We start from the raw sequence: 27,272 nt of genomic DNA on the forward strand, positions 1-27,272 counted from the left end.
TGGTGTGTTCTTGAAGGGAGCTCGAAAAGATGAGGATGTCATCCAAGTAAACAAACACGAAAATGTTAAGCATATCCCTAAGCACATCGTTTATGAGCGCTTGGAACACAGCCGGGGCGTTGGTCAGGCCGAAGGGCATCACCAAGTATTCGTAGTGACCAGTAGGCGTGTTGAAAGCGGTCTTCCACTCGTCACCGGGTTTGATCCGCACAAGATGGTATGCGTTCCGCAGGTCAAGCTTAGTGAAGACCACTGCTTCCTGGAGCAGCTCAAAGGCTGTGGCCATAAGGGGTAGCGGGTAGCGGTTACGGACGGTTATGGCATTAAGTCCCCGGTAGTCGATGCAAGGACGTAATCCCCCGTCTTTTTTGGCCACAAAGAAAAACCCTGCTCCCGCTGGCGAGGTGGATGGACGCATGAGGCCTGCTGCCAGAGAGTCCTTGATGTAGGTATCCATAGCAGCTCGTTCGGGAGGAGATAGGGAAAAGATCCGACCCCTGGGGGGGCAGGTGCCCGGAAACAGGTCGATGGGGCAATCGTAAGGTCTATGGGGTGGTAGTTTGGTGGCCCTCTGTTTGCTAAATACCGGTTTGAGGTCATGGTAACACTCGGGAACTCGGGACAGGTCGATGGATTCTAGAGACTCGGGAGGGGAACTCGGGGAACTTGGGAAGATACAAGTGGCTTGGCACGTAGGACCCCACTGCTTGATAGTGCCCACAGACCAGTCGATGTGAGGGTTATGGCTGTGAAGCCAGGGGTATCCAAGGACGAGAGGGAACTCGGAACACGAGGTCAGATGAAAGTTCATCACTTCCTGGTGTTGGGAAACTGAAAGTCGCAAGGGGGTAGTGACACGAGTGACAAGTCCAGATCCCAAAGGGCTTCCATCCAGCGTAGTAACCCTTATGGGGTCACTTAGAGGTTCAGAGGGAACGCCATTCTCCTTCGCCCAGACACCATCCATGAAGTTACCTGCGGCTCCAGAGTCTACCAAGGCTTGAAGGGGAAGCTCGTGGTTGTCCCAGGAAAGGGTAACTGGAATGAGCAGGCGGGAGTTGGATGGATGGGAGGAGGTTATGTTTCCCGTTACAGTCCTCCCAGGCCTGCACGGGAGAGTGCCTTTTCCCTGGAGCCCGGAACACGTGGAGAGGAAATGGCCCGGTTTGCCGCAATATAGACAGCATCGCTCCCTCATCCGGCGGTCTCTCTCAGCCTGGGAGATGCGTCCAACCTGCATGGGTTCCGGTGGAGTCAGCGAGGATAAAGGTGGAGACTCGGAGCTGGGACCGATAGGAGCTAGGGTGAGAGATCTACGGTTGAGCTCTCTCTCTCTCAGACGCTGGTCTATGCGTGAAGCCAACTTGATCAGGGACTCGAGGTTGTCTGGTGGTTCCCGAGTGGCCAGTTCATCTTGGATGGTGTCGGAAAGACCCTTCAAAAAGCACACTGTGAGCGCCTCGTCGTTCCAGCCACTCGCTGCTGCCACCGTGTGGAACTGGATGGCATAGTCCGTCACGCTGCGCCGACCTTGGCGGAGAGTCAGGAGCTGTTTGGCTGAGTCAGGACCGCTGGTAGGACCTTGAAACACTCGCTTGAATTCTTCAGCAAAGGTAGAGTAGCTGGCACAGCAGGGACTTTGGGCATCCCACACAGCAGTAGCCCAGGCTAGGGCTTTTTCCGACAGCAGGGTGATGATATATGCTATCTTGGACCGGTCGGTGGGAAACGACGAGGGTTGCAGCTCGAAGGAGAGAGAACATTGGGTGAAAAACCCCTTACAAACACTCGGATCACCTGAGAACCGTTGGGGAGGCGGCAGACGAGGTTCAGCCAGGGGGTTAACTGCCACGGGCACTTGAATCTGATGAACTGGAGCAGAAGCGGTTGCAGGAGAAAGTTGATCAGAAATCTGCTTTATGGAAGTCATCATCTCCGACAGAAGTTGATAATGTCCAGCCAGTAAGGCCTCTTGCTGAACCAGAGCAGCTTCGTGACGTTGGACAGTCCCCTCGTGGTGGGACAGCATGGGAAAAAAGTCCTGGGTACTGGCTGCCTCTGGGTTCATATTAATGGCTCAGTGTTTCTGTCAGGACCCGGTGCGAGAAACAGTCACTTAATAATTGGCAGAACCCAGAAGATGAGGCAGACTAGAGATGGTGGTTTAATGAAAAATGGATATCCTCCAAAATACAACAAAAAATCCACAAAGTGGTAAAAAACAGCAGGGAAAAACAAACCTCAAAAGACTACTCAAATACTAAACAAGAACAAAACCAGAGAACCTCTGGAAAATCCAACAAGAGAAAAGTCTATATAAAACAAGGCTTGGGCTGGGGCTGGGTGCTAACTTACAAACACTGAGCAAGGAACTAAGGAACACACAGGGTTTAAATACTAACAAGGGAATGACTTACAGGTGCAAACAATAATTGGAGCAAGAAAAACAAAAGGTACAAAAAAGGTGCAAGGGGGACATCTAGTGAACAAAACCTAAACAGTCCTGGCCAAAACCTGACAGTCATATCACTGAAACTTGGTAGAGGCGAAGGTCGAGAGCCATGTGTCCTCTGAAACAAAATCCTGCCAAGTCGCACTGCTTCTTGACACACTGCTCGCTTAACACGGAAGCCAGCTGCACCAATGTGTCGGAAAAAACACCGTTCAACTGGCGACCATGTCAGCGTGCATGAACCCGGCCCGCCACAGGAGTCACTAGAGCGCGATGGGACTAGGACATCCCCGCCAGCTAAACCCTCCCCTAACCCGGACGACCCAGACGAGAATGTACAAAGCTGTCAAGGCAAAGGGTGGCTACTTTGAAGAATCTCAAATATTAGACATATTTTGATTTGTTTAACACTTTTTTTTGTGTGTTATTTCATAGTTTTGATGTCTTCACTATTATTCTATAGTCCAAATAAAGAAAAACCCTGGAATGAGTAGGTGTGTCCAAACTCTTGACTGGGACATATATTTTTTCAATTTATCAGGGGGTCAGCAGCACCCCCATCACCCCTGCTTCCCGCGGCTATGATTACAATTTATCATAATAACAATATTAATTGCCTGGTAATAGATATGTAACTCACCCAAAAACTACAAAACGTTTTGTTGGATTTCTGCTGTTCATGTTCAACATGTTGGGTATGCAACATTGCATGACAGATAGGGGAGTTTTAATGCACATGCTAACCTTGGCTGTAGTCCAGTCCAGTTAAAAATCTGAATTAAATTAGGGGCCCTGGATTTATTTTTATTTTTATGGAATTAGATGGTTTGCCAGCGGCTGATTGAATGTTGTCCATATTTGGAATTGTAATAACTGATTAATTGTCTCTGGCGCAATGGGTTAGCTGTGTCTAATAGTCGTAATTTGGTGGCTACCTTTGATGTTCCTCAAAGTCATGTACACTGTAGCGAGCTGAGCCAGTTCAAAAGAAAAAAAAGACAGAGGCTGAAAGAGTTCCGGGACCAAGGTATGCAAAAACATTTTTAACCAAAACTAACTGGATATTTCAGTAAGCCAGCTTCCAGTTCCTCTCAACAGAGTTCAACAGCCACTGCTGTTGAATGATGCTGATGGGCTAACATTAGCAACAACAGCAACTGGGCTAGCAGGAAGCCTGAATCATGTGGACCAGCTCCCAATCACACCGCCAGCAGTTGACCAGACAGCAGAGGAGGAAGATAAGCCTACTGGCGAGGCAACAACTTTCTAAACAAGCCTCATTCTCGCTATATCAGCTGCTATACAGGAGGACCAGGACCACCACACTACGCCACCGCCGGCAGCAGCCACCACAACTAGCCTGGTAGCAGAGAAGAGCGTGCAGAAGAAACCTCCAACTGCCCCTGCCACATGTGCCTCAACTGCTGCTGTCAGCGAGGAGGACTCCTACATCACTGACCCAGCTCGTTGTGGTAAACTTGATGACAGTCTGCGTACTAAGAAGGGACCAGAATTGTGCCAGAAAAGAAAAACGCTGACTTATCAGCATCAGAACGTCAAAACAAACACCAGAAACAACACTTTTAAAAAGCCCATTTCAGAATGGTGAAAATTCTCTAATACAAGGTGGTCAGCACAAGCAATTAGCGGACTGTGTCTGAACTATACTTTATACAGGCGTCTCCAAACAAAATATCTGACGAGACTAACCAGCATTTCACTTCTAGTGATGAAGCCAGGGCGCTAAAAAATAAATGTAGAAACTCAAGATTGCTTTTCTGTGCAATATGTGGAATAACATTCTTATGCGAGTTCAGAACACAAGTACTACACTGCAGGCAGTTGACCTGGACTTGTGCAACGCTGTTGATTTGGTTAGTTCACTGAGGCATTATGTGGCAGGCCTACAGGATCAATATGACAGCTTTGAGAAAGTAGCTAAAAACATGTCCGGTACAGTCACAACTTTATCAAGCGGAAACACAATGACTAATCATCCTCAGTGTTAGTTGTCAGGCCATGAGAAGTTTTCTATAAGCGTGGCAGACGCTATCTCTTGTCTGACATGACCATACGTTCATCATATACCATATAGCATTGTAAAGAAACCTTCAGGAGTATTGTTCGGTAATTCTTTGTTCTACTATCCATTTTGCACACAGTAAATACAGTTAAATGAATTTGTACAAGCGCTGAACAGAAAATAATAAAGTTTGGCACAAAAATATATGACATGAATGAGGACTTCCTTTGTGTTTGTGAGCATGGGTGCTTGAATACCGGTACTAATCTAACACGTGTCAAATTAACCGACGGTTGAATGAATGTTATTATATAGTGATTATGAACGTGTCACAAGGCCCCCGTGCATACTCAGTCAACTGTAATGTCACGGATTGCATGCGTCAGCCAAACGTTGGCATTGACTTAATACACAATTTATTTTGGACCGGATATACTACTCTTTTATATCTAAAATTCACCAACAGTTGAATACCTATTGTTGTATGAATATAAACATTCCACAAGGACCCTGTGCACTCATTTAACTGTAGTGTCACAAATTGCACGCGACAGGCCTCACTTAAGGCCTTGATTTAGCAACATGGCAGTTTTGGCCTAAGATGAGTGGGCGAGATATGCGGTAGATCAATTGAACATTATGCCCAATTTTCCATATTTGAACTGAGAAAATAATCCATCATGCAAAATCAATGAGACTACAAGCAGAATATTTAGTGCTGGGCCCATTCTCATCGACATATTTTATAATGAGCCCAGCCACTGATAGATTCAGTGGCTGGGCTCCCTCTCCTCTCCTCTGTCTACAGTGGGGTAAAATTACTATATAAAATAAATAATTTTAAATTCTGAGCTATATTGTACGCTCAAAAGAATTTGAAAATTCTATTATTTTATACTAATACAATTTCTCAGATAAAGAGATTTTGTAAAACAAGTAATAAAAAAAATCTTAAAAGGGATGGGATCAGAATTATTGACACCCCTGTTTCAACACATCACCTTGCGAGGATAACGACACTGAGCCTTTTTTAAAGTGTTTTATGAGTTGGGAGGGATCTTAGACCATTGAGAGGGATCTTAGACCATTTGGAACAGATTGGGAGGGATTTTAGACCATTCCTCCATACAGAATCCTTCCAGATTCTTGATATCCTTCGTCTGCGCTTTTCAATTCAAACCACAGGTTTCCAATGGGTTTCAAGTCTGGAGACTGAGATGGCCATTGCAAAATGTTTATTTTGAGGCCAATTAACCATTTCTTTGTAGATTTTGATGTGTGCTTGGGGTTATTGTCTGGCTGCCTGGCCATGCTGTACTGAAATGAATTGATGCACATTCAGATGTTAATGTACTGCATCATCATAATCCATCTTGAAGAGTACAAGCCTTCTGAGCAGTACTGATACATTTTTGCTATCCATACAATCTTGAAACAATTAAATAATTATCCACTATCCAATACATTATCATTTACATGGTATTTGCTGGCGGCATTAGGCTTTCTATTGATCAATCGCTATGGTATTTTCATTCAATCATAAATGCTATCATTCCATTAATATGGTAAATACCCTACATTTAATCTGTGTCTTTTTAGGCTGTTTTTAGGCTGTGAAGAATTAACCACCATTATACTGTCAATTTTCTCCACTCCACCCTCAAACCATGTCCATGAGGAATAGGAATGGTACCAAATGACAAGGGAAGAGAGTGAGATCACCTCTGTCAAATGCAGCAGACTTGGCCCTTGTAAGGAAAAATACAGTGTTTGACATAGTGAGTCAAGCGACCTCCGATGTACTTCAGCTGAATGGGTGCCAGTCAACACTCGCCGATCACCACAATTACAGACTATGTCAGCCAGAATGCAGGGGACAGATTGAGACACAGACACTGCCAATAATAGATTACTTTATGGTCATCAATATGTTGGCTGCCTAAAAATGTTAGATGTGAATTATCACTGAGGTGTAATGCAGCCTGGTCTCAAACTAGATGTAACATAGTAAACATAAATCAGGGATACTCAAATGAGTATAATATGTTACGTTTGGAACGGTTACATAAGACAGAAGGACACTTAAGGAAAAAACAAAATGAGAGTGGTTGGTCGGGATGGATGGGAAGGTACACTGCTCAAAAAAATAAAGGGAACACTTAAACAACACAATGTAACTCCAAGTCAATCACACTTCTGTGAAATCAAACTGTCCACTTAGGAAGCAACACTGATTGACAATAAATTTCACATGCTGTTGTGCAAATGGAATAGACAAAAGGTGGAAATTATAGGCAATTAGCAAGACACCCCCAATAAAGGAATGGTACTGGTGGGCAGAAATCTGAGAAAACGCTCATACCACATTTGGAATGGAATCCACATTGATTGAAAAGTATTTCAATATCTTTAATTGACTGATCATTTCATTCACCCCCTTCTGTCCCATCAGTTCAATAAATTCCTTGCAGATCCCTACAGAGGTAAGAGAGATTTCCTTTGCCGGCATTTATGTATTTCTCTAAATGTGCTTTTAACAAAGGATCACACTGGCTTATTACCATACCCTAATCATTTCTATTGTCAGGACGCCCTAATGTTTCACTATGACCCCTGAAGTCTAATGCTCCCTTATCCGCTGTCTGGATAATGTAGGCAAGCAACTTTTGTTATTCTATGCCATTCAGATCCTTCATGCTCAAATAAGCAGTCATTCGTGTGTTTCCAATCACTGTAACCAATACTGCCAAATGGCTTTGAATATGGCAGTCCACTGTTCTTGTCCCCCAAAAGTCGGCAAACAAAACACACTACCTTTCGAGAGAGAGTACAAAAGCCATTCCCTGGGCACATTTTCACCATTCTGAAATGGGCTTTTTCAATTCACAGAAGTGTGATTGACTTGGAGTTACATTGTGTTGTTTAAGTGTTCCCTTTATTTTTTTGAGCAGTATATATCGGGAACGTCCAGCAACCCAAAGGTTGCGTGTTCAAATCTCATCAAGGACCACTTTAGCATTTTAGCAACTTTTCAACTACTTTTTAGCTACTTGCAACTACTTTGCATGTTAACTAACGTTTCCACAAACCCTTACCTTAACACTTTTAGCTAACCCTACCCCTAACCTTAACCCTTTAACCTAACTCCCTTTTAACCCTAACCTTAACCCCTAGCCTAGCTAACGTTAGCCACCTAGCTAAAGTTAGCCAGAACAAATTTGTAACATATCATACGTTTTGCAAATTGTGGGCCTCTCCCGATATGAGTCAGAGGACCTTACGTGACCTCTCTATTTATGGTTTATCTATTTATGGTTCCAGCATTATGAGGCAGAGCGAACAACGGTACAGTATATTGACTGCACAGAGCCCCAAGAGACCTCTGGAACAGCTGCTGTCATCGTTTGAGGAGCTCTGCCAAAATTCGTGAGATTGCCTCAAGATTACAGAAAAGTATTGAACCTCCAAGCTTGCCTTATTACAATTATTGATCCACATGAGTGTGCTTAATTTTTGTTTAGTCTTATCCAGGTTAAATAACAATACTTTGTGTGTGGTGGGCATAAATTCAAAGCAGTGCAGACATATGTCAGTCAAAAATGACTGAGCAGAAAACAGGGCTGTGTCAAGTAGTAAGATGTTTGGACTGCTGGAGGTCATTTTGCAGGGCTCTGGCAGTGCACCTCCTTGCACAAAGGCGGAGGTAACGGTCCTGCTGCTGGGTTGTTGCCCTCCTACGGCCTCCTCCACGTCTCCTGATGTACTGGCCTGTCTCCTGGTAGCGCCTCCATGCTCTGGACACTACGCTGACATACACAGCAAACCTTTTTGCCACAGCTCGCATTGATGTGGATTCCTGGATGAACTGCACTACCTGAGCCACTTGTGTGGGTTGTAGACTCCGTCTCATGCTACCACTAGAGCGAAAGCACCGCCAGCATTCAAAAGTGACCAAAACATCAGCCAGGAAGCATAGGAACTGAGAAGCGGTCTGTGGTCACCACCTGCAGAACCATTCCTTTATTGGGGGTGTCTTGCTAATTGCCTATAATTTCCACCTTTTGTCTATTCCATTTGCACAACAGCATGTGACATTTATTGTCAATCAGTGTTGCTTCCTAAGTGGACAGTTTGATTTCACAGAAGTGTGATTGACTTGGAGTTACATTGTGTTGTTTAAGTGTTCCCTTTATTTTTTTGAGCAGTGTATATTGACAAAGAATTTAGGAATCCGAACACTATAATCAGCAAAAAACAGAATACATGCACATGCATTCATTGAGATGAAGATTGAACAGCAGTAACTCAGCAAACAGGGGAGATCCTGAGGACATTCTGCGATGTTCCCATTAGGTCCCATAAGTGTTTCGTTGCGCTGTTATCCCTCTGACGTTCTGAGAATGTTCTAATAACATTGCTTGATGTTTGTACCGAATTCCATGCGAGGATCTTAATTGCATACTCCTCGCGTCCTCTCTCCTCACCTCCTTCTCAAAACCCATTGGAGGAGAAGGTCAGAGGGGAGAGACCTCGGCTTTCTCATCCAACGGGTTTTGAGAAGGAGGCCAGGAGAGAGGAAATTGGACACGAGGAGTATGCAATTGCAATTCTCCCCATGATTGTAGGTCACAAGGGGTGATGGGCGTGACCTTTCAAAGTTTGCATATTTAATTGCTTGTTATAGCAACACCATGTGTCCAATTGGCATGGCAATGTATTCGAGGGTGTGGCCTTTGGCCCTTTACCATCATGCAAGGTTGCACCCTCCTAGGCCTTACCGTCTCATAGGAATTTTCCTTTTTCACAAAATCCCTGCTTGAACCCCTAATAATATTAATCCTAACAATTATAATAGGGTTCCAGTCCCTTCGGAGCTTGGATCCCTAATAATAATATTAATAATACATTTTATTTGTCAGACGTCTTTCAGGACACTCAAGGACAATAAAAAGTAGGCCTATATAGACTAGTTGGAGCAGACCATTTGAATTCATTACACAGTTACTTGGCACAACATGTTTAAACTAAACAACCTCTTCATCAGGCAGCCTGATATGTACATAGTTCAGTCAGGTATCTTTCATGTCCTTTTTTGAGTGACAAACTAACAATTATCTAAGCAAGAAACAATCAAACCATGAATCTGGATTTACTACCTCTGAGCACCTCAATATCTCTGGCCCCAAAAATCTACTGACTGGTTAGCTAATCAGAGAGAATGAACGGGTACAAATCGAGCTTACAGTCTCTCAAACAATCAACAAATAACTCAGACAGCAATCAAGATCAGCATTCACAATGGAGGTTCGGGGGGGAAACAAGCCAATCTGGCCACCTTAAGTGGACTATTTCCTGATTATAGTGCTACTGTCCCACAGGGGCCGGAGAGTCCAATGCCTGATAGGACTTCAATCATACATGTAGCTGGCAACATTTGTCTATTTTCTTAATAAGGTTCTTAATACGGAGCTAACAACTTCAAGTTTAGAACGCTTACAATACAGCAGGATCACAATTGCATCATGTGCATCTCATATAGTTCTGGTGTTAGAGAAGTTACGTCGCACCACCGTGTTGTCAAAATGATTGCCATGGCAACAAGTCCTTCTCTCCCAAAGCCCACGTTATTATTCAACACACTACATGATATTCACCACCAATATTGTGTTCGTACGACACACCAATGTTTGAAGGACATTTTGGGATTAACTGGGTACAACTAGTGTAACGTGAAAAGGTACATGAACACTGTTCATCGACTCCTGTATTAAAATATCAAAACAGATGTTTTATTTCCCCAGATGGGCATTCCATGAATGCCTGGTGTACAGTGAAGTCGTTAATGTGAAAGCCTGCTATCTCGCGACTTTGATAAACTAACTCCTTCGACTCTCTTGTACTGTTATAAGATGTGAAATGTCAGCCTGGGTGCCACACAAATGCAGCTTGCAGGCCTGATGGGGCACTGATGTGTTTTGGTATAATGGCTGCCTCATACCTAGAAGTGTGAGGATGCAAGCCAGGATGGCGATGAGGGCCCCAGTGCTGAGGCCTGCTGAGAGCATGGAGGCTTCACTCCCACATGACTGGATAGCTCCATCGGGGTCACAGTCGCACACTCGGATGGACAGGGTGTTGGTGCTGCTGAGGGCAGGGCTCCCGCCATCCATGATGAGGACGGGGAGGCGGTACATAGTCTGGTCGTGACGCTGGAAACCCCCTCGCTTGGTCAGCACAGAGGCGGTGTTGTCTGTGAGGAGGAAGGCATAGCAGCAATACAATGTTAAAATTGTGTTCAGATAGTAATACTTGGTGGATTCCAACTAATCTTGATGACAGTTAGCTCTGATATAATGTTTGGATAATGGAAAATATCCATATCAGGGCTAGGAAACCACTATGGTGTTGTGGAGCTTGGTAACTAGGCATTCAGTATGAAGGGCTCTCTTATTCTTCTAGGTTGTCCTGCTGCCAACTATGCACATTTCGTTGGCCAAATATGACTATGTGTCTGGCCTTTACCTTTGTTGTCTCTCAGGGTGAAGTTGAGGTTCCCAGCAGCCTCTGCAGTCAGGGAGAAGAAGAAGCGGTGTCCACTCTGAGGTTCGTCTCTGTCCATTGCGCTGATGGTCTCAATGACCTGCAGGGGACAGAGGACCAAAGGTTACATTCAGTTCAGGTCAGTTATAGGAATTTGTCTTGTATTCTAGAGTATAGTGTCCATATTAAGACAGACTCAGTCTTAAAAAAAAAAAATGCTTTCATCTTTATTAAACCAGGTAGGCCAGTTGAGAACAAGTTCTCATTTACAACTGTGACCTGGCCAAGATAAAGCAAAGCAGTGCGACAAAAACAACAGTTACACAAACAAACGTACAGTCAATATCAATAGAAGATTCTATGTACAGTGTGTGCAAATGTAGAAGATTAGGGAAGGCAATATATAGGCCATAGAGGTGAAAAAATTACAACTTAGCATTAACACTGGAGTGATAGATGTGCAGATGATGATGAGCAAGTAGAGATACTGTACTGGGGTGCAAAAGAGCAAGATGATAAATAACAATATGGGGATGAGGTAGTTGGGTGTGCTATTTACAGATTGGCTGTGTACAGTCCTTGGCCAAACGTTTTGAGAATGACACGAATATACATTTTTACAAAGTCTGTTGCCTCAGTTTGTATGATGGCAATTTGCATATACTCCAGAATGTTATGAAGAGTGATCAGATGAATTGCAATTAATTGCAAAGTCCCTCTTTGCCATGCTTACTTACTTTATTGTCCCCATGGGGAAATTTTGTTGCAGTGTCATGTACACATTTAAAGTGGCGTTTAAATACAAAACAAAATTTACAATACAACTTTCATAACAGTTACGTACCAATAAAAATAATAAGAAATAAGAAATAAAACATTTAAAAAAAAGAAAAGGCTAGCCTGCTGGCGGGAGGGCTATCACACCTGGCACAAATGATTGTCTCGTTCTGTTTTTCCTGCTGAGGGGTGCCCTATACCTGCGCCCAGAGGGGAGTAGTTCAAAGTCCAGGTACAGGGGGTGGCTTGGGTCTAAAATGATTTTGTGAGCCTTACGGAGGGCCCTGACCTTAAAGATCTCATCCAGGCCTGTCTGTTTGACTCCAAGTACCTTGCTTGCTGTGGTAATAATCTTTCTCAGCATATTTCTCTGGCTGACAGTGGCATTGCCAAACCAACAAACAATACAAAAAGTTAAAATACTCTCAATAAAAGATTTGTAAAACAGAGTCAATACAGTACAGTCTACATTAAAAGATCCCGACTTTTTGAGAAAGTACAGTCTCTGTTGGCTCTTTTTGTAGATCAGGTCTGTACATTTACTCCACTGAAGCTTATTGTCCAAAAGGACACCCATATATTTATATTCCTCTACAATTTCTATACTCTGACCTCTGATAGATGTTGCAGAGGTAGGTGTTGTACGCTTCCTGAAGTCTACGCACATCTCTTTGGTCTTGTTGGTATTGAGGACCAAGTGTGATTCCTCACACCACTCTACAAAGTCATCTAGAACCGGGCCATGATGTTCCTCGTCATCATGCAACAGGCTGATCAAGGCAGTGTCATTAGCGAACTTAACGAGGTGTCTGTCAGTATGGGAACTAGTACAACTATTAGTGTACAAGATGTACAGAAGTGGGGACAAAACACATCCCTGAGGAGAGCCTGTGTTGGTATTGCGTATATCCGACACATGGGGACCTATTTTGACTCGCTGTGAGAGTTGGCTCAGGAAGTCCAACAGCCACAAAACCAGCCCCCCATCTAAGGAGAAGTCCCGAATGAGTCTGTGCCAGAATGTAAGGCTGGATTGTGTTGAAGGCAGAAGAAAAGTCAACAAACAGAACCCTGACATGGGATTTGGCACTCTCTAGATGTCTATAGACCATGTTAAGGAGTGTAAGAATGGCATCATCAACTCCTCTGCTAGGCTGATAGGCAAACTGAATGAACTGAATCCCCAAAAAACATTTCCAATGCATTTCAGCCCTGCCACAAAAGGACCAGCTGACTTCATGTCAGTGATTCTCTCATTAACACAGGTGTGAGTGTTGACAAGGACAAGGCTGGAGATCACTCTGTCATGCTGATTGAGTTGAATAACAGCCTGGAAGCTTCAAAAGGAGGGTGGTGCATGGAATCATTGTTCTTCCTCTGTCAAACATGGTTACCTGCAAGGAAACACGTGCCGTCATCATTGATTTGCACAGAAAGGGCTTCACGGGCAAGGATATTGCTGCCAGTAAGATTGCACCTAAATCAACCATTTATCGGATCATCAAGCACTTCAAGAAGAGTGGTTCAATTGTTGTGAAGAAGGCTTCAGGGTGCCCAAGAAAGTCCAGCAAGCGCCAGGACCGTCTCCTAAAGTTGACTCAGCTGCGGAATCGGGGCACTACCAGTATAGAGCTTGCTCAGGAATGGCAGCAGGCAGGTGTGAGTGCATCTGCATACACAGTGAGGCAAGACTTTTGGAGGATGGCCTGGTGTCAAAAAGGGCAGCAAAGAAGCCACTTCTCTCCAGGAAAAACATTAGGGACAGACTGATATTCTGCAAAAGGGACAGGGATTGGATTGCTGAGGACTGGGGTAAAGTCATTTTCTCTGATGAATCCCCTTTCCGATTGTTTGGGGCATCCGGAAAAAAGCTTGTTCGGAGAAGGTGAGCGCAATCATCAGTCCTGTGTCATGCCAACAGTAAAGCATCCTGAAACCATTCATGTGTGGGGTTGCTTCTCAGCCAAGGTAGTGGGCTCACTCACAATTTTGCCTAAGATCACAGCCATGAATAAAGAATGGTACCAACACATCCTCCAAGAACAACTTCTTCCAACCATCCTGGAACAGTTTGGTGACGAACAATGCCTTTTCCAGCATGATGGAGCACCTTGCCATAAGGCAAAAGTGATAACTAAGTGGCTCGGGGAACAAAACATTTTGGGTCCATGGCCAGACCTTAATCCCATTGAAAACTTGTGGTCAATCCTCAAGAGGCGGGTGGACAAACAAAAACCCACAAATTCTGACAAACTACAAGCATTGATTATGCAAGAATGGGCTGCCATCAGTCAGGATGTGGCCCAGAAGTTAATTGACAGCATGCCAGGGCGGATTGCAGAGGTCTTGAAAAAAAAAGGGTCGACACTGCAAATATTGACTCTGCATCAACTTCATGTAATTGTCAATAAAAGCTTTTTGACACTTATGAAATGCTTGTTATTATACTTCAGTATTACATAGTAACATCTGACAAAAATATCTAAAGACACTGAAGCAGCAAACTTTGTGAAAATTAAAATTTGTCATTCTCAACTTTTGGCCACGACTGTACAGGTACAGTGATTGGTAAGCTGCTCTGACAGCTGATGCTTAAAGTTAGAGAATCTCCAGCTTCAGTGATTTTTGCTTTAGATTTTTTTATTGTTTGAAAGTCCTGCTATCAAAGTCCTGCTGAGACTGAGGCTGTCCTAATATGGACACCATGTTGGAGCAGCACCAAGTAAAAAACATATCACCAAGAGATAGATACAACACAAGCTATAAAATCTGACATGACAATATGGAATGTCATATAGGTCATACTTGAGAGGGAAGGCAGTACCACACTCTATAGGGTTGGGAGTCAGGAGACATCGTATAGTGGAAGTGAGAGATATTTTCTAAAAAACAGGCAAGGAAAATCAAACACAATTTGGTGACCGTTCCACCGCCAACACAATCCCCATTGAACTGCTTGTAGTCAGCTTTAGCCTCACACCAACATGATAATAGACCCTTTCAACAATACTCATAATAATAATTGTGTTACAATATATCAACCTGATAAATAAATACTCATGTAAGTAGAACCTGATATATTTTGTATAATATGACACAATACATGTTGTGTGTATTGTAGCCATGTCAGCTGCAGAACAAATAGACTACAGAGTTCAGGATGGTGATGGAATTATACTATTATAAACCATAATTACCTTGAATTCTCTCAAAAACATCATAGGGGGTCCAAATATCAGTTCCAAACCAAATGGACATGAGGAAGTGTGGGATTAAGCCAATGAACTAATACTGCACACACAAACACACACATTGTTTACCTAGGACAGTTTACGAAGCATTAAAGCCATCCCCGGGCTGGCTTACAAAATATTGCACACCATTTAAAAGTGCTGTGTTTAAAAGATGATTATCAGTGGAGGCCCATCAGGTTGCGCTCTAAGAAGATTCACTCGGTCCGACGCTCTGCAGTGGCCTAATCCCCCTAGCTTTGGCCGGGTTAAACACCAGCCGTGCCGAGCCCTGCCCTCGAGAAGAGCCAGAGTCAGCAAACTCAATCTGCCAGAAAATCTCCTGGAAACTGGAGATCGAACAACCTGCCAACAGGGTTAGCGTTCCAAATGGCACCCTATTCCATATATAGTGCACAACTTTTGACCAAAGCCCTATGGGCCCTGGTTAAAAGTAGTGCACTATAAAAGGTTGCCATTTGGGACACAAACAGGGAGTGAATACAGCAACAGTATATTATACAGCAACAGTTACAGAATCCCGCACCATTCAAATGGAGTCAGCAGGAGCAGCAGCCAACCCTCTCCCATCGATGGAGGAACGGGTTCTCCACCACACCACCGTCCTCCATCGGATCGGATCAGCCATGGACCAAATGATGGAGAGAATGGAGCGATGGGAGAGGAGTGGGCTCCTCTCTCCACCTTCGGCTCCCCCCCAGGACTCTCCATCCCCCGGCTCCAGCGCGCTCCGTCTTACGCTCCCGAGGGATTATGATGGAACAGCGGCAGGTTGTCAGGGGTTCTTACTCCAACTGGAGCTATACCTGGCCACTGTTCGCCCCACTCCCTCGGGAGCGGAGAGGGTGAGTGTCCTCGTCTCCTGCCTAACGGGTCGTGCTCTGGAGTGGGCCAACGCAGTCTGGAATGGCCCGGACTCCGCGAAGGAGCACTACCCGGAGTTTACCCGTCGTTTTCGTGCCGTGTTTGACCACCCCACAGACGGCCGAGCGGCGGGTGAGAGACTATTTCATCTCAGGCAGGAGAAGAGGAGCGCACAGGATTTCGCGCTGGAGTTCCGGACCTTGGCCGCGGGATCAGGGTGGAACGACAGGGCCCTTATTGACCACTACCGGTGTAGTCTCCGGGAGGACGTCCGCAGGGAGCTAGCGTGTCGGGACATCGCGCTTTCTCTAGATGAGCTTATTGACATGTCCATCCGACTGGATAATCTGCTGGCTGCCCGCGGGCGTTCGGAGAGGGTCCTGTGCGTTCCACCACCCAGCGCCCCGGCTCCCATCCCGATGGAGTTGGGAGGGGCCGCGCCTAGGGGTACCGGAGGAGGAGGCCCCCCCTGCACCAGCTGTGGTCGGAGAGGACACACGGTCGACCGGTGCTGGGGGGGTCTGTCTGGGAGTCAAGATGTCAGGCGGAACGCTTCTCGATCACATTTACATTTACATTTAAGTCATTTAGCAGACGCTCTTATCCAGAGCGACTTACAAACCCCAGGTGAGTCAGCACCAAACTCACTCAGAACCCCCTGTTGGTCACATGTTTGTCTCAATTTTTTTCCTTTATTTTTTCCCCTCTTCCCAGCATAGGGCACTAGTCGATTCAGGTGCAGCTGGGAACTTTATGGATCGCGGACTCGCCCGTAAGTTGGGCGTTCCGCTTGTGCCGATAGATTCTCCCTTTCCCGTTCACTCCCTAGATAGCCGGCCATTAGGGTCAGGGGTGGTCAGGGAGGCCACAGTTCCCCTGGACATGGTGACGCAGGGGAATCATAGGGAACGTATCAGTCTATACATTATTGATTCGCCTGCGTTTCCAGTGGTGCTGGGTATTCCCTGGTTGGCCCGGCACAATCCCAATATTTCGTGGAGACAGGGGGTTCTCCAGGGGTGGTCATAGGAGTGTTCTGGAAGGTGTCTGGGAGTTTCCATTGGTGCCACGTCGGTGGAGAGTCCAGACCAGGGTTCCACGGTGCGCATTCCCCCCGAGTATGCCGATTTGGCAATCGCTTTCTGTAAAAAGAAAGCGACGAAATTACCACCACATCGACCGGGTAGGGATTGTGCGATAGATCTCCAGGTTAACGCTGCGCTTCCTAAGAGTCACGTGTACCCTTTGTCCCAAGAGGAGACGTTGGCTATGGAGACATATGTCACGGAATCTCTGGGACGGGTACATTCGGCCCTCCATCTCACCCGTCTCCTCGAGTTTCTTTTTTGTGAAGAAAAAGGAGGGAGGTTTGCGTCCGTGTATTGATTATAGAGGTCTAAATGCCATCACAGTGGGGTTTAGTTACCCACTACCTCTCATCGCTTCGGCGGTGGAATCATTTCACGGAGCGCAGTTCTTTACAAAACTGGACCTCAGGAGCGCGTACAGTCTGGTGCGTATTCGGAAAGGAGACGAGTGGAAAACCGCATTTAGTACCACATCGGGCCACTATGAGTACTGCGTCATGCCGTATGGGTTAAAGAATGCTCCAGCCGTTTTCCAATCCTTTGTAGACGACATTCTCAGGGACCTGCACGTGCAGGGGGTAGTTGTGTATATCGATGACATTCTGATCTACTCAACTACTCACGCCGCGCATGTATCTCTGGTACGCAAAGTGCTTGGCAGACTGCTGGAGCATGACTTATACGTCAAGGCTGAGAAGTGTGTGTTCTCCAAACAAGCCGTCTCCTTCCTGGGTTATCGTATTTCCACCTCGGGGGTGGTGGTGGAGAGTGACCGCATAAAGGCCGTGCGTAATTGGCCGACTCCGACCACGGTAAAAGAGGTGCAGCGGTTTTGGGGTTTTGCCAACTACTACCGGAGATTTATCCGGGGTTTTGGCCAGGTGGCGGCTCCCATTACCTCACTGCTGAGGGGGGGTCCGGTGCGGTTGCGGTGGTCAGCGGCGGCGGATGGAGCTTTCAACAGGTTGAAGGCTCTGTTCACGGATGCTCCCGTGTTGGCGCATCCGGATCCCTCTTTAGCATTCATAGTGGAGGTGGACGCGTCCGAGGCTGGGGTGGGTGCCGTGCTATCACAGCGCTCGGGTACGCCACCAAAACTCCGCCCCTGCGCTTTCTTCTCTAGTAAGCTCAGTGCCGCGGAGCGTAACTATGATGTGGGGGATCGGGAGTTGTTAGCGGTGGTCAGGGCTCTGAAGGTGTGGAGACACTGGCTTGAGGGGGCTAAGCACCCTTTTCTCATCTGGACCGACCACCAGAATCTGGAGTATATTCGGGCAGCTCGGAGACTGAACCCACGTCAGGCAAGGTGGGCCATGTTTTTTACCCGGTTTCGGTTCACGTTGTCCTATAGACCCGGCTCCCAAAACGTGAAGGCAGACGCACTGTCCCGCCTTTACGACACGGAGGATAGGACCACCGAACCCACTCCCATCATTCCCGCCTCGAGGCTGATCGCGCCAGTGGTATGGGAGGTGGACTCGGACATCGAGCGGGCGCTACGGGCGGAACCCGCGCCTCCTCAGTGTCCGGCGGGCCGTAGGTACGTACCGCTTGGTGTTCGGGACCGACTGATTCGGTGGGCTCATGTCCTACCCTCCTCGGGTCACCCTGGGGTGACGAGGACAGTGGGGAGCCTTCGGGGGAGGTATTGGTGGCCTACCTTAGCTCGAGACGTTAGGGTTTATGTTTCCTCCTGTTCGGTATGCGCTCAGAGTAAGGCTCCTAGGCACCTTCCTCGAGGGAAGTTGCAACCCCTCCCCGTTCCACAACGGCCATGGTCTCATCTGTCTGTAGACTTCCTGACCGATCTTCCCCCCTCTCAGGGAAACACTACGGTTCTGGTAATTGTGGATCGGTTTTCTAAGTCCTGCCGTCTCTACAGACTGCGGAGGCCTTATTCACCCACGTCTTCCGGCACTACGGGGTGCCGGAGGACATCGTTTCTGATCGGGGCCCCCAGTTCACGTCCCGAGTGTGGAGGGCGTTCATGGAGCGTCTGGGGGTCACGGTCAGCCTGACTTCCGGTTATCACCCCGAGAGTAATGGGCAGGTGGAGAGAGTGAACCAGGAGGTGGGTAGGTTTCTGCGGTTGTATTGCCAGGACCGGCCAGGGGAGTGGGCGAGATACATTCCCTGGGCTGAGATGGCCCAGAACTCACTACGCCACTCCTCTACTAATGTGTCCCCCTTTCAGTGTGTGTTGGGGTACCAGCCGGTCCTGGCACCATGGCATCCGAGCCAGACCGAGGCTCCTGCGGTGGAGGAGTGGGTACAGCGCTCCAAGGAGACCTGGAGGGCCGTCCAGGAGTCCCTTCAACAAGCTACTAGAAGGCAGAAGAGGAGCGCTGACCGCCACCGCAGTGAGGCCCCCGTGTTTGTACCGGGGGAAAGGGTCTGGCTCTCGACCCGAAACCTACCCCTCCGCTTGCCCTGCCGGAAGCTGGGGCCGCAGTGTGTAGGGCCCTTCAAAGTCCTGAGGAGAATAAACGAGGTGTGTTATCGATTAAAACTCCCTTCCTATTATCGTATTAACCCCTCGTTTCATGTGTCTCTCCTCAGGCCGGTGGTAGCTGGTCCCCTGCAGGACGGTGAGGTGCCGGAGGTCCCTCCTCCCCCTCTGGACATCGAGGGGTCCCCGGCGTATACGATACGGGCCATTCTGGACTCGAGACGCCGGGTGAGGGGCCTGCAGTACCTCGTGGACTGGGAGGGGTACGGACCGGAGGAGAGGTGCTGGGTACCGGTGGAGGACATTTTGGATCCATCTATGTTAAGGGATTTCCATCGCCTCCATCCGGATCGCCCTGCGCCTCGTCCTCCGGGTCGACCTCGAGGCCGGTGTCGGCGCGCTGCGGGAGCCGCGCGTCAGAGGGGGGGTACTGTCACGACTTCGACCGAGGCAGGCTCTCCTTCCCGTTCGGGTGGCGCTCGGCGGTCGTCGTCACCGGCCTACTAGCTGCCACTGACTCTTTTTCCTCCCCCTCCTTATGTGTTTATTTGTATCACCTGGTTTGAGGTAATTGGTAATTAGTGTGGCTTTATTAGTCAGCCAGCCTGTATGCTTCTTTGTGCGGGATTGTTCGTCTGTAGCTGTGGATTTCGGGAGTGGTTTATTGTATTGTGTACTGGGTTTGTCTCCCGTGTTTGTAGACAGGTGTTTATGACACCCAGTAAGTCCGTGTTGGACATTTTGGTTTGCCGGTTGGGCATTAAAAATCACCGTATTGAAGCTCTGCTGTTCCTGCGTCTGATTTCACACCCCCCGACACCCAGGTCGTTACAGGGATAAACAAACGTAAAGTCAATAACACAATAGAAAAATCTGTATACAGTGTGTGCAAATGAAGTAAGGAGGTAAGACAAGAAATAGACCTTAGTTGCGAAATAATTACAATTTAGCACTAACACTGGAGGGATAGATGTGCAGATGACGATGTGCATGTAGAGATAATGGGGTGCAAAAGAGCAAGAGGGTAAGTAATAATATGGGAATGAGGTAGTTGGGTGTGCTATTTACAGATGGGCTGTGTACAGTTGCAGCGATCGGTAAGCTGCTCTGACAGCTGATGCTTAAAGTTAGGGAGTGAGATATAAGACTCCAGCTTCAGTGATTTTTGCAATTCGTTCCAGTCATTGGCAGCAGAGAACTGGAAGGAAAGGCAGCCAAAAGAAGTGTTGGCTTTGGGGATGACCAGTGAAATATACTTGCTGGAGCGTGTGCTACGGGTGGGTGTTGCTATGGTGACCAGTAAGCTGAGATAAGGCGGGGCTTTACCTAGCAAAGACTTATAGTTGACCTGGAGACAGTGGGTTTGGCTACAAATATGTAGTGGTGGGTCGCAGTGGTGGGTAGTATATTGGGCTTTGGTGACAAAACGGATGGCACTGTGATAGACTACATCCAGTTTGCTGAGTAGAGTGTTGGAAGCTATTTTGTAAATGACATCGCCGAAGTCAAGGATCGGTAGGATACGTTTGGCAGCATGAGTGAAGGAGGCTTTGTTGCAAAATAGGAAGCTGATTCTAGATTTAATTTTGGATTAGAGATGCTTAATGTGAGTCTGGAAGGAGAGTTTACAGTCTAACCAGACACCTAGGTATTTGTAGTTATCCACATATTCAAAGTCAGAACAGCCCAGAGAAGTGATGCTTGTCGGGCGGGAGGGTGCGGGCAGCAATCGGTTGAAGAGCATGTACTTCGTTTACCAAGCATTTAAAAGCAGTTGGAGGCCACGGAAGGAGCGTTGTATGGCGTGGAAGCTCGTTTGGAGGTTTGTTAGCACAGTGTCCAAAGAAGGGCCAGATGTATACAGAATGGTGTCGCCTGCGTAGAGGTGGATCAGAGAATCAGCAGCAGCAAGAGTGACTGTGCTGGCCAGTGACTGTGCTGGCCACTCCATTATAGACAGGATACCAGCTGACTGCTTCTTCCCTAAATAGTTATTGCATAGTTTGGAGCTGTGCTTTGGGTCATTGTCCTGTTGTTGGAGGAAATTGGCTCCAATTAAGCGCCGTCCACAGGGTATGGCATGGCGTTGCAAAATTGAGTGATAGCCTTCCTTCTTCAAGATCCCTTTTGCCCTGTACAAATCTCCCACATTACTACCACCAAAGCACCCCCAGACTATCACATTGCCTCCACCATGCTTGACAGATGGCGTCAAGCACTCCTCCAGCATCTTAAATTTTTTTCTGTTTTTTTTCTGTGTATCACAACGGTTCTTCTTCCATAACACTTTTTCCAATCCACTGTCTGTGTTCTTTTGCTCATCTTAATATTTTATTTTTATTGGCGAGTCTGAGATATGGCTTTTACTTCACAACTCTGCCTAATAATCTATTTTACACGAGAGATCTGGCCAAAATAGCAACACAAAACACAAAGCATTTACAACATAAAACACCAAGCACTACAGTTTACTGACATAAATGTACAAATTGAACAGCAAGATCGTTTGGGAAAGTGTGGTGTAACTAGGTCAAAACTTTAACAGTCCCCCACTTCATTTTCAATCATGGTGTTTAATCTAGCTTTTAACTAATTTAAAGGGATGAGCTCCTGTAATTTCAGGACCTTTCGACGCTCGTTCCAATCGGATGGGGCAGAGAACTTGAAAGCTTTTTTCCTAGCTCTGTACGGGCCATAGGCATATGTTAAATTCTTCCGCCTTTCAAGCTCATGAAATTTACCCAAAAAGGGCCCTTGATTGAAAAGATGTCCCATGGTTACTGTTATTATAAGTACAGTGCCTTCAGAAAGTGTTCATACCATTTCATACATTATTTTCCACATTTTGTTGTGTTACAGCCTGAATTCAAAATTTATTAAATATATTTTCTCTCTAACCCATCTACACACAATACCCCATAATGACAAAGGGAAAAAACATGTTTTTAGAAATGTTTGCTAATTTATTGAAAATGAAATACCTCATCTCATTCACATACGTATTCACACCCTTGAGTCAATATATTGTTAGAATCACATTTGGCAACGATTAAAGCTGGGGGTCTTTCTGTGTAAGTCTTTAAGGCGGCCCATGTACTCCCCATTCACAAAGGTGGTGACCCTTGTGATCTAAATAATTATCAGCCTATTTCTAAAATCTCTTGACTTGCTAAAATATTAGAATCCTTGATGAATTCTCAGCTAACACCTTTCTTATCTTTGAAATGTATTCTAAATGTACAGTACCAGCTAATATTTCGGGACACGGCTACTCATTTCAGGGATTTTCTTAATTTTTTACTATTTTCTACCTTGTAGTGAAGACATCAAAACTATGAAATAACACATATGGAATCATGTAGTAAGACCCAGAGCTACCTCTGCTGCAGAGCATACGTTCATAAGTGTTATCAGCCTCAAATATTGCAGCCCAAATAAATGCTTCATAGAGTTCAAGTAATAGACACATCTCAACATCAACTGTTAAGAGGAGACTGCATGAATTAGGCCTTCATGGTCAAATTGCTGCAAAGAAACCACTACTAAAATACACCAATAATAAGAAGAGACTTGCTTGGGCCAAGAAACATAAGAAATGAACATTGAAATCTGTCCTTTGGTTTGATGAGTCCAAATCTGAGATTCTTGGATTCAACCGACGTGTCTTTGTGAGAGAGTAGGTGAACGGATGATCTCCGCATGTGTGGTTCCCACCGTGAAGCATGAAGGAGGAGGTATGTTGGTGTGGTGGTGCTTTCCTGCTAACACTGTCAATTATATTTTTAGAATTCAAGGCACACTTAACCAGTATGGCTACCACAGCAATACGCCATCCCATCTGGTTTGGGATTATCAAAATTTGCTTTCAACAGGACAATGATCCAAAAAACCTCCAGTCTGTTTAAGTGCTATTTGACCAAGAATAAGAGTGACTGAGTGCTTCAGATGACCTGGCCTCCACAATCACCCGACCTCAACCCAATTGAGATGGTTTGGGATGAGTTGGATAGCAGAGAGAAGGAAAAGCAGCAAACAAGTGCTCAGCATATTTGGGAACTCCTTCAAGACTGCTGGAAAAGCATTCCAGGTGAAGCTAGTTGAGGGAATGCCAACAGTGTGCAAAGCTGTCATCAGGGCAAAGGGTGGTTACTTCGAAGGATCTGAAATGTAAAATATATTTGGATTTGTTTAACACTTTTTTTGTTACTACATGATTTCATATGTGTTATTTCATAGTTTTATGTCTTCACTATTATTCTACATTGTAGAAAAAAGTAAAAATAAAGAAAAAACGTTGAATGAGAAGGTGTCCAAACTTTTGACTGGTACTGTACATCAGTCAGGTTTTAGACCAGGTCATAGCACTATCTCTGCTGCATCCCTAGTTGTAAATTAACTTTATGGATGAAAGGCAACATTGTGCTGCCCTCTTCATTCACCCGTCAGGCTTTCTATACGGTTGAGCACTCGCTGCTAATCAGTGGTGGAAAAAGTACTAAATTGTCAAACTTGAGTAAAAGTAAAGACACCTTCATAGAAAATGACTCAAGTAAAAGTAAAAAAAAGTCTCCCTTTAAAATACTACTTGAGTAAAAGTCTAAAAGTATTTGGTTTTAAATATACTTAAGTATCAAAACTAAATGGAATTGTTAATGTTCTTAAGTATCAAAAGTAAAAGTATAAATCAATACAAATTCCTTATATTAAGCAAACCAGTCACAATTGTATTTTTTTTTTATTGATGGGTAGCCAGGGGCATACTCCAATACTCAGACATAATTTACAAATGAAGAATTTGTGTTTCGTGAGTCTTCCATATCAGATGCAGTAGATATGACCAGGGATGTTCTTTTGATAAGTGTGGGAATTTTCCTGTCAAAATGTAACGAGTACTTTGGGTGTCAGGGAAAATGAATGGAGTAAAAAGTACATTCTTTTCTTTTAGTATTTAGTCAAGTAAAAGTTGCCAAAAATATAAATAGTACCACCATAGTTCCTGTGCCCAAGAACACCAAGGTAATCTGCCTAAATGACTGCAGACCCGTAGAACTCACGTCTGTATCCATGAAATGCTTTGAAACTCTGGTCATAGGTCACATCAACACCGTCAACCCAGAAACCCTAGACCCACTCCAATTTGCATACTGCCCCAACAGATCCACACATGACGCAATCTCTATTGCACTCAACACTGCCCTTTCCCACCTGGACAAGAGGAACACCTATGTGAGAATGCTGTTCATTGACTACAGCTCAGCGTTCAACACCATAGTGCCCTCAACACCATAGTGCTTAGTCCCCTCCTGTACTCCCTTATCAGACGACACAACGGTGAAAGGTCTGATCACCGATAACGATGGTGGGAGGAGGTCAGAGACCTGGAAGTGTGGTGCCAGGACAACAACCTCTCCCTCAACGTGATCAAGACAAGGGAGATGATCGTGGACTACAGGAAAAGGAGGGCCGAGCACACCCATATTCTCATCGACAGGGCTGTAGTGGAGCAGGTTTAGAGGTTCATGTTCTTTGGTGTCCACAAACTATCAAAGACACCAAGACAGTCATAAATTAGGGCACAACAACTCCTATTCCCCTCAGGAGAATGAAAAGATGTGGCATGGGTGCTCAGAACCTCAAAAGGTACTACAGCTGCAACATCGAGAGCAACCTGACTGGTTGCATCACCACCTGGTATGGCAACTGCTCGGGCCTCCAACCGCGAGGCACTACAGAGGGTAGTTCGTACGGCCCAGTACATCACTGGGGCCAAGCTTCCTGCCATCCAGGACCTCTATATCAGCCGGTGTCAGAGGAAGGCCGTAAAAATTGGCAAAGACTCCAGATACCCTAGTAATAGACTGTTCTCTCTGCTACTGCATGGCAAGCGGTACCAGAGCACCAAATATAGGTACAAAATACTTCTTATGGCTGCAGGGGCAGTATTGAGTAGCTTGGATGAAAGGTGCACAGAGGTGCCCAGAGTAAACGGCCTGCTCCTCAGTCATAGTTGCTAATATATGCATATTATTAGTATTGGATAGAAAACACTCTGAAGTTTCTAAAACTGTTTGAATTATGTCTGTGAGTATAACAGAACTCATATGGCAGGCAAAAACCTGAGAGAAATCCAAACAGGAAGTGGAAATTCTGAGGCTGGTGGATTTTCAACCAAGATCCCATTGAAATTACAGCGAGATATGAATGGGTTTGTACTTCCTACGGCTTCCACTAGATGTCAACAGTCTGTAGAACTTTGTCTGATGACTACTATGAAGGGAGGCCGAATGAGAGAAGAATTAGTCACCACTGCCATGAGGTGGCCATTCTTTGACCACGCGTGTTCACATGCGAGTTAGCGCCGTTCCATCGCTCATCTGAAGTCAATGTAATTCTCTGGTTGGAACGTTATTCAAGATTTATGTTAACAACATTCTAAAGATTGATTCAATACATCGTTTGACATGTTTCTACTGACTGTTACGGAACATTTGGACATTTCGTCACGTTTTAGTGAACACGCTTTGTGACTTGGGAATTGTTTACCAAATGAACAAACCAAAGTAGCTAATTGGACATAAGTAACGGACATTATCGAACAAATCAAGCATTTATTGTGGATCTGGGATTCCTGGGAGTGCATTCTGATGAAGATCAAAGGTAAGGGAATATTTATCATGTAATTTCTGGTTTCTGTTGACACCAACTAATTTGACTATAGTTCTGAGCGCCGTCTCAGATTATTGCATGGTTTGCTTTTTCCGTAAAGTTTTTTTGAAATCTGACACAGCGGTTGCATTAACAGATTCTACCCCCAAGCCATAAGTCTGCTATACAGCTAATAAAATGACTAACCGGACTATTGCATTGACCCCCCCCCCCCCCCCACACGTTTTATGCTGCTGCTACTCACTGTTTTTATACACTGCTCAAAAAAATAAAGGGAACACTTAAACAACACAATGTAACTCCAAGTCAATCACACTTCTGTGAAATCAAACTGTCCACTTAGGAAGCAACACTGATTGACAATAAATTTCACATGCTGTTGTGCAAATGGAATAGACAAAAGGTGGAAATTATAGGCAATTAGCAAGACACCCCCAATAAAGGAATGGTACTGGTGGGCAGAAATCTGAGAAAACGCTCATACCACATTTGGAATGGAATCCACATTGATTGAAAAGTATTTCAATATCTTTAATTGACTGATCATTTCATTCACCCCCTTCTGTCCCATCAGTTCAATAAATTCCTTGCAGATCCCTACAGAGGTAAGAGAGATTTCCTTTGCCGGCATTTATGTATTTCTCTAAATGTGCTTTTAACAAAGGATCACACTGGCTTATTACCATACCCTAATCATTTCTATTGTCAGGACGCCCTAATGTTTCACTATGACCCCTGAAGTCTAATGCTCCCTTATCCGCTGTCTGGATAATGTAGGCAAGCAACTTTTGTTATTCTATGCCATTCAGATCCTTCATGCTCAAATAAGCAGTCATTCGTGTGTTTCCAATCACTGTAACCAATACTGCCAAATGGCTTTGAATATGGCAGTCCACTGTTCTTGTCCCCCAAAAGTCGGCAAACAAAACACACTACCTTTCGAGAGAGAGTACAAAAGCCATTCCCTGGGCACATTTTCACCATTCTGAAATGGGCTTTTTCAATTCACAGAAGTGTGATTGACTTGGAGTTACATTGTGTTGTTTAAGTGTTCCCTTTATTTTTTTGAGCAGTGTATATATCGGGAACGTCCAGCAACCCAAAGGTTGCGTGTTCAAATCTCATCAAGGACCACTTTAGCATTTTAGCAACTTTTCAACTA

The 27,272-nt window shown here is 45.5% G+C and overlaps 1 protein-coding gene across 1 annotated transcript in view; it reads right to left on the bottom strand.

Annotated features, from left to right (window-relative positions):
• The window catches only part of LOC139551221 (cadherin-7-like), a 186,675-nt gene that overhangs the window by 13,172 nt on the left and 146,231 nt on the right, over positions 1-27,272 (bottom strand). Inside the window, exons 10-11 of the mRNA XM_071362697.1 lie at positions 10,998-11,115; positions 10,474-10,725 (exon numbers count right to left, since the gene is read on the bottom strand). Of these exons, the coding sequence (XP_071218798.1) occupies positions 10,474-10,725; positions 10,998-11,115 (370 nt within the window). The remainder of the gene's footprint in view (positions 1-10,473; positions 10,726-10,997; positions 11,116-27,272) is intronic.

The sequence above is a fragment of the Salvelinus alpinus genome, chromosome 23 (genome assembly GCF_045679555.1).
Source record: "Salvelinus alpinus chromosome 23, SLU_Salpinus.1, whole genome shotgun sequence".
In the NCBI taxonomy this organism is placed as follows: domain Eukaryota; kingdom Metazoa; phylum Chordata; class Actinopteri; order Salmoniformes; family Salmonidae; genus Salvelinus; species Salvelinus alpinus.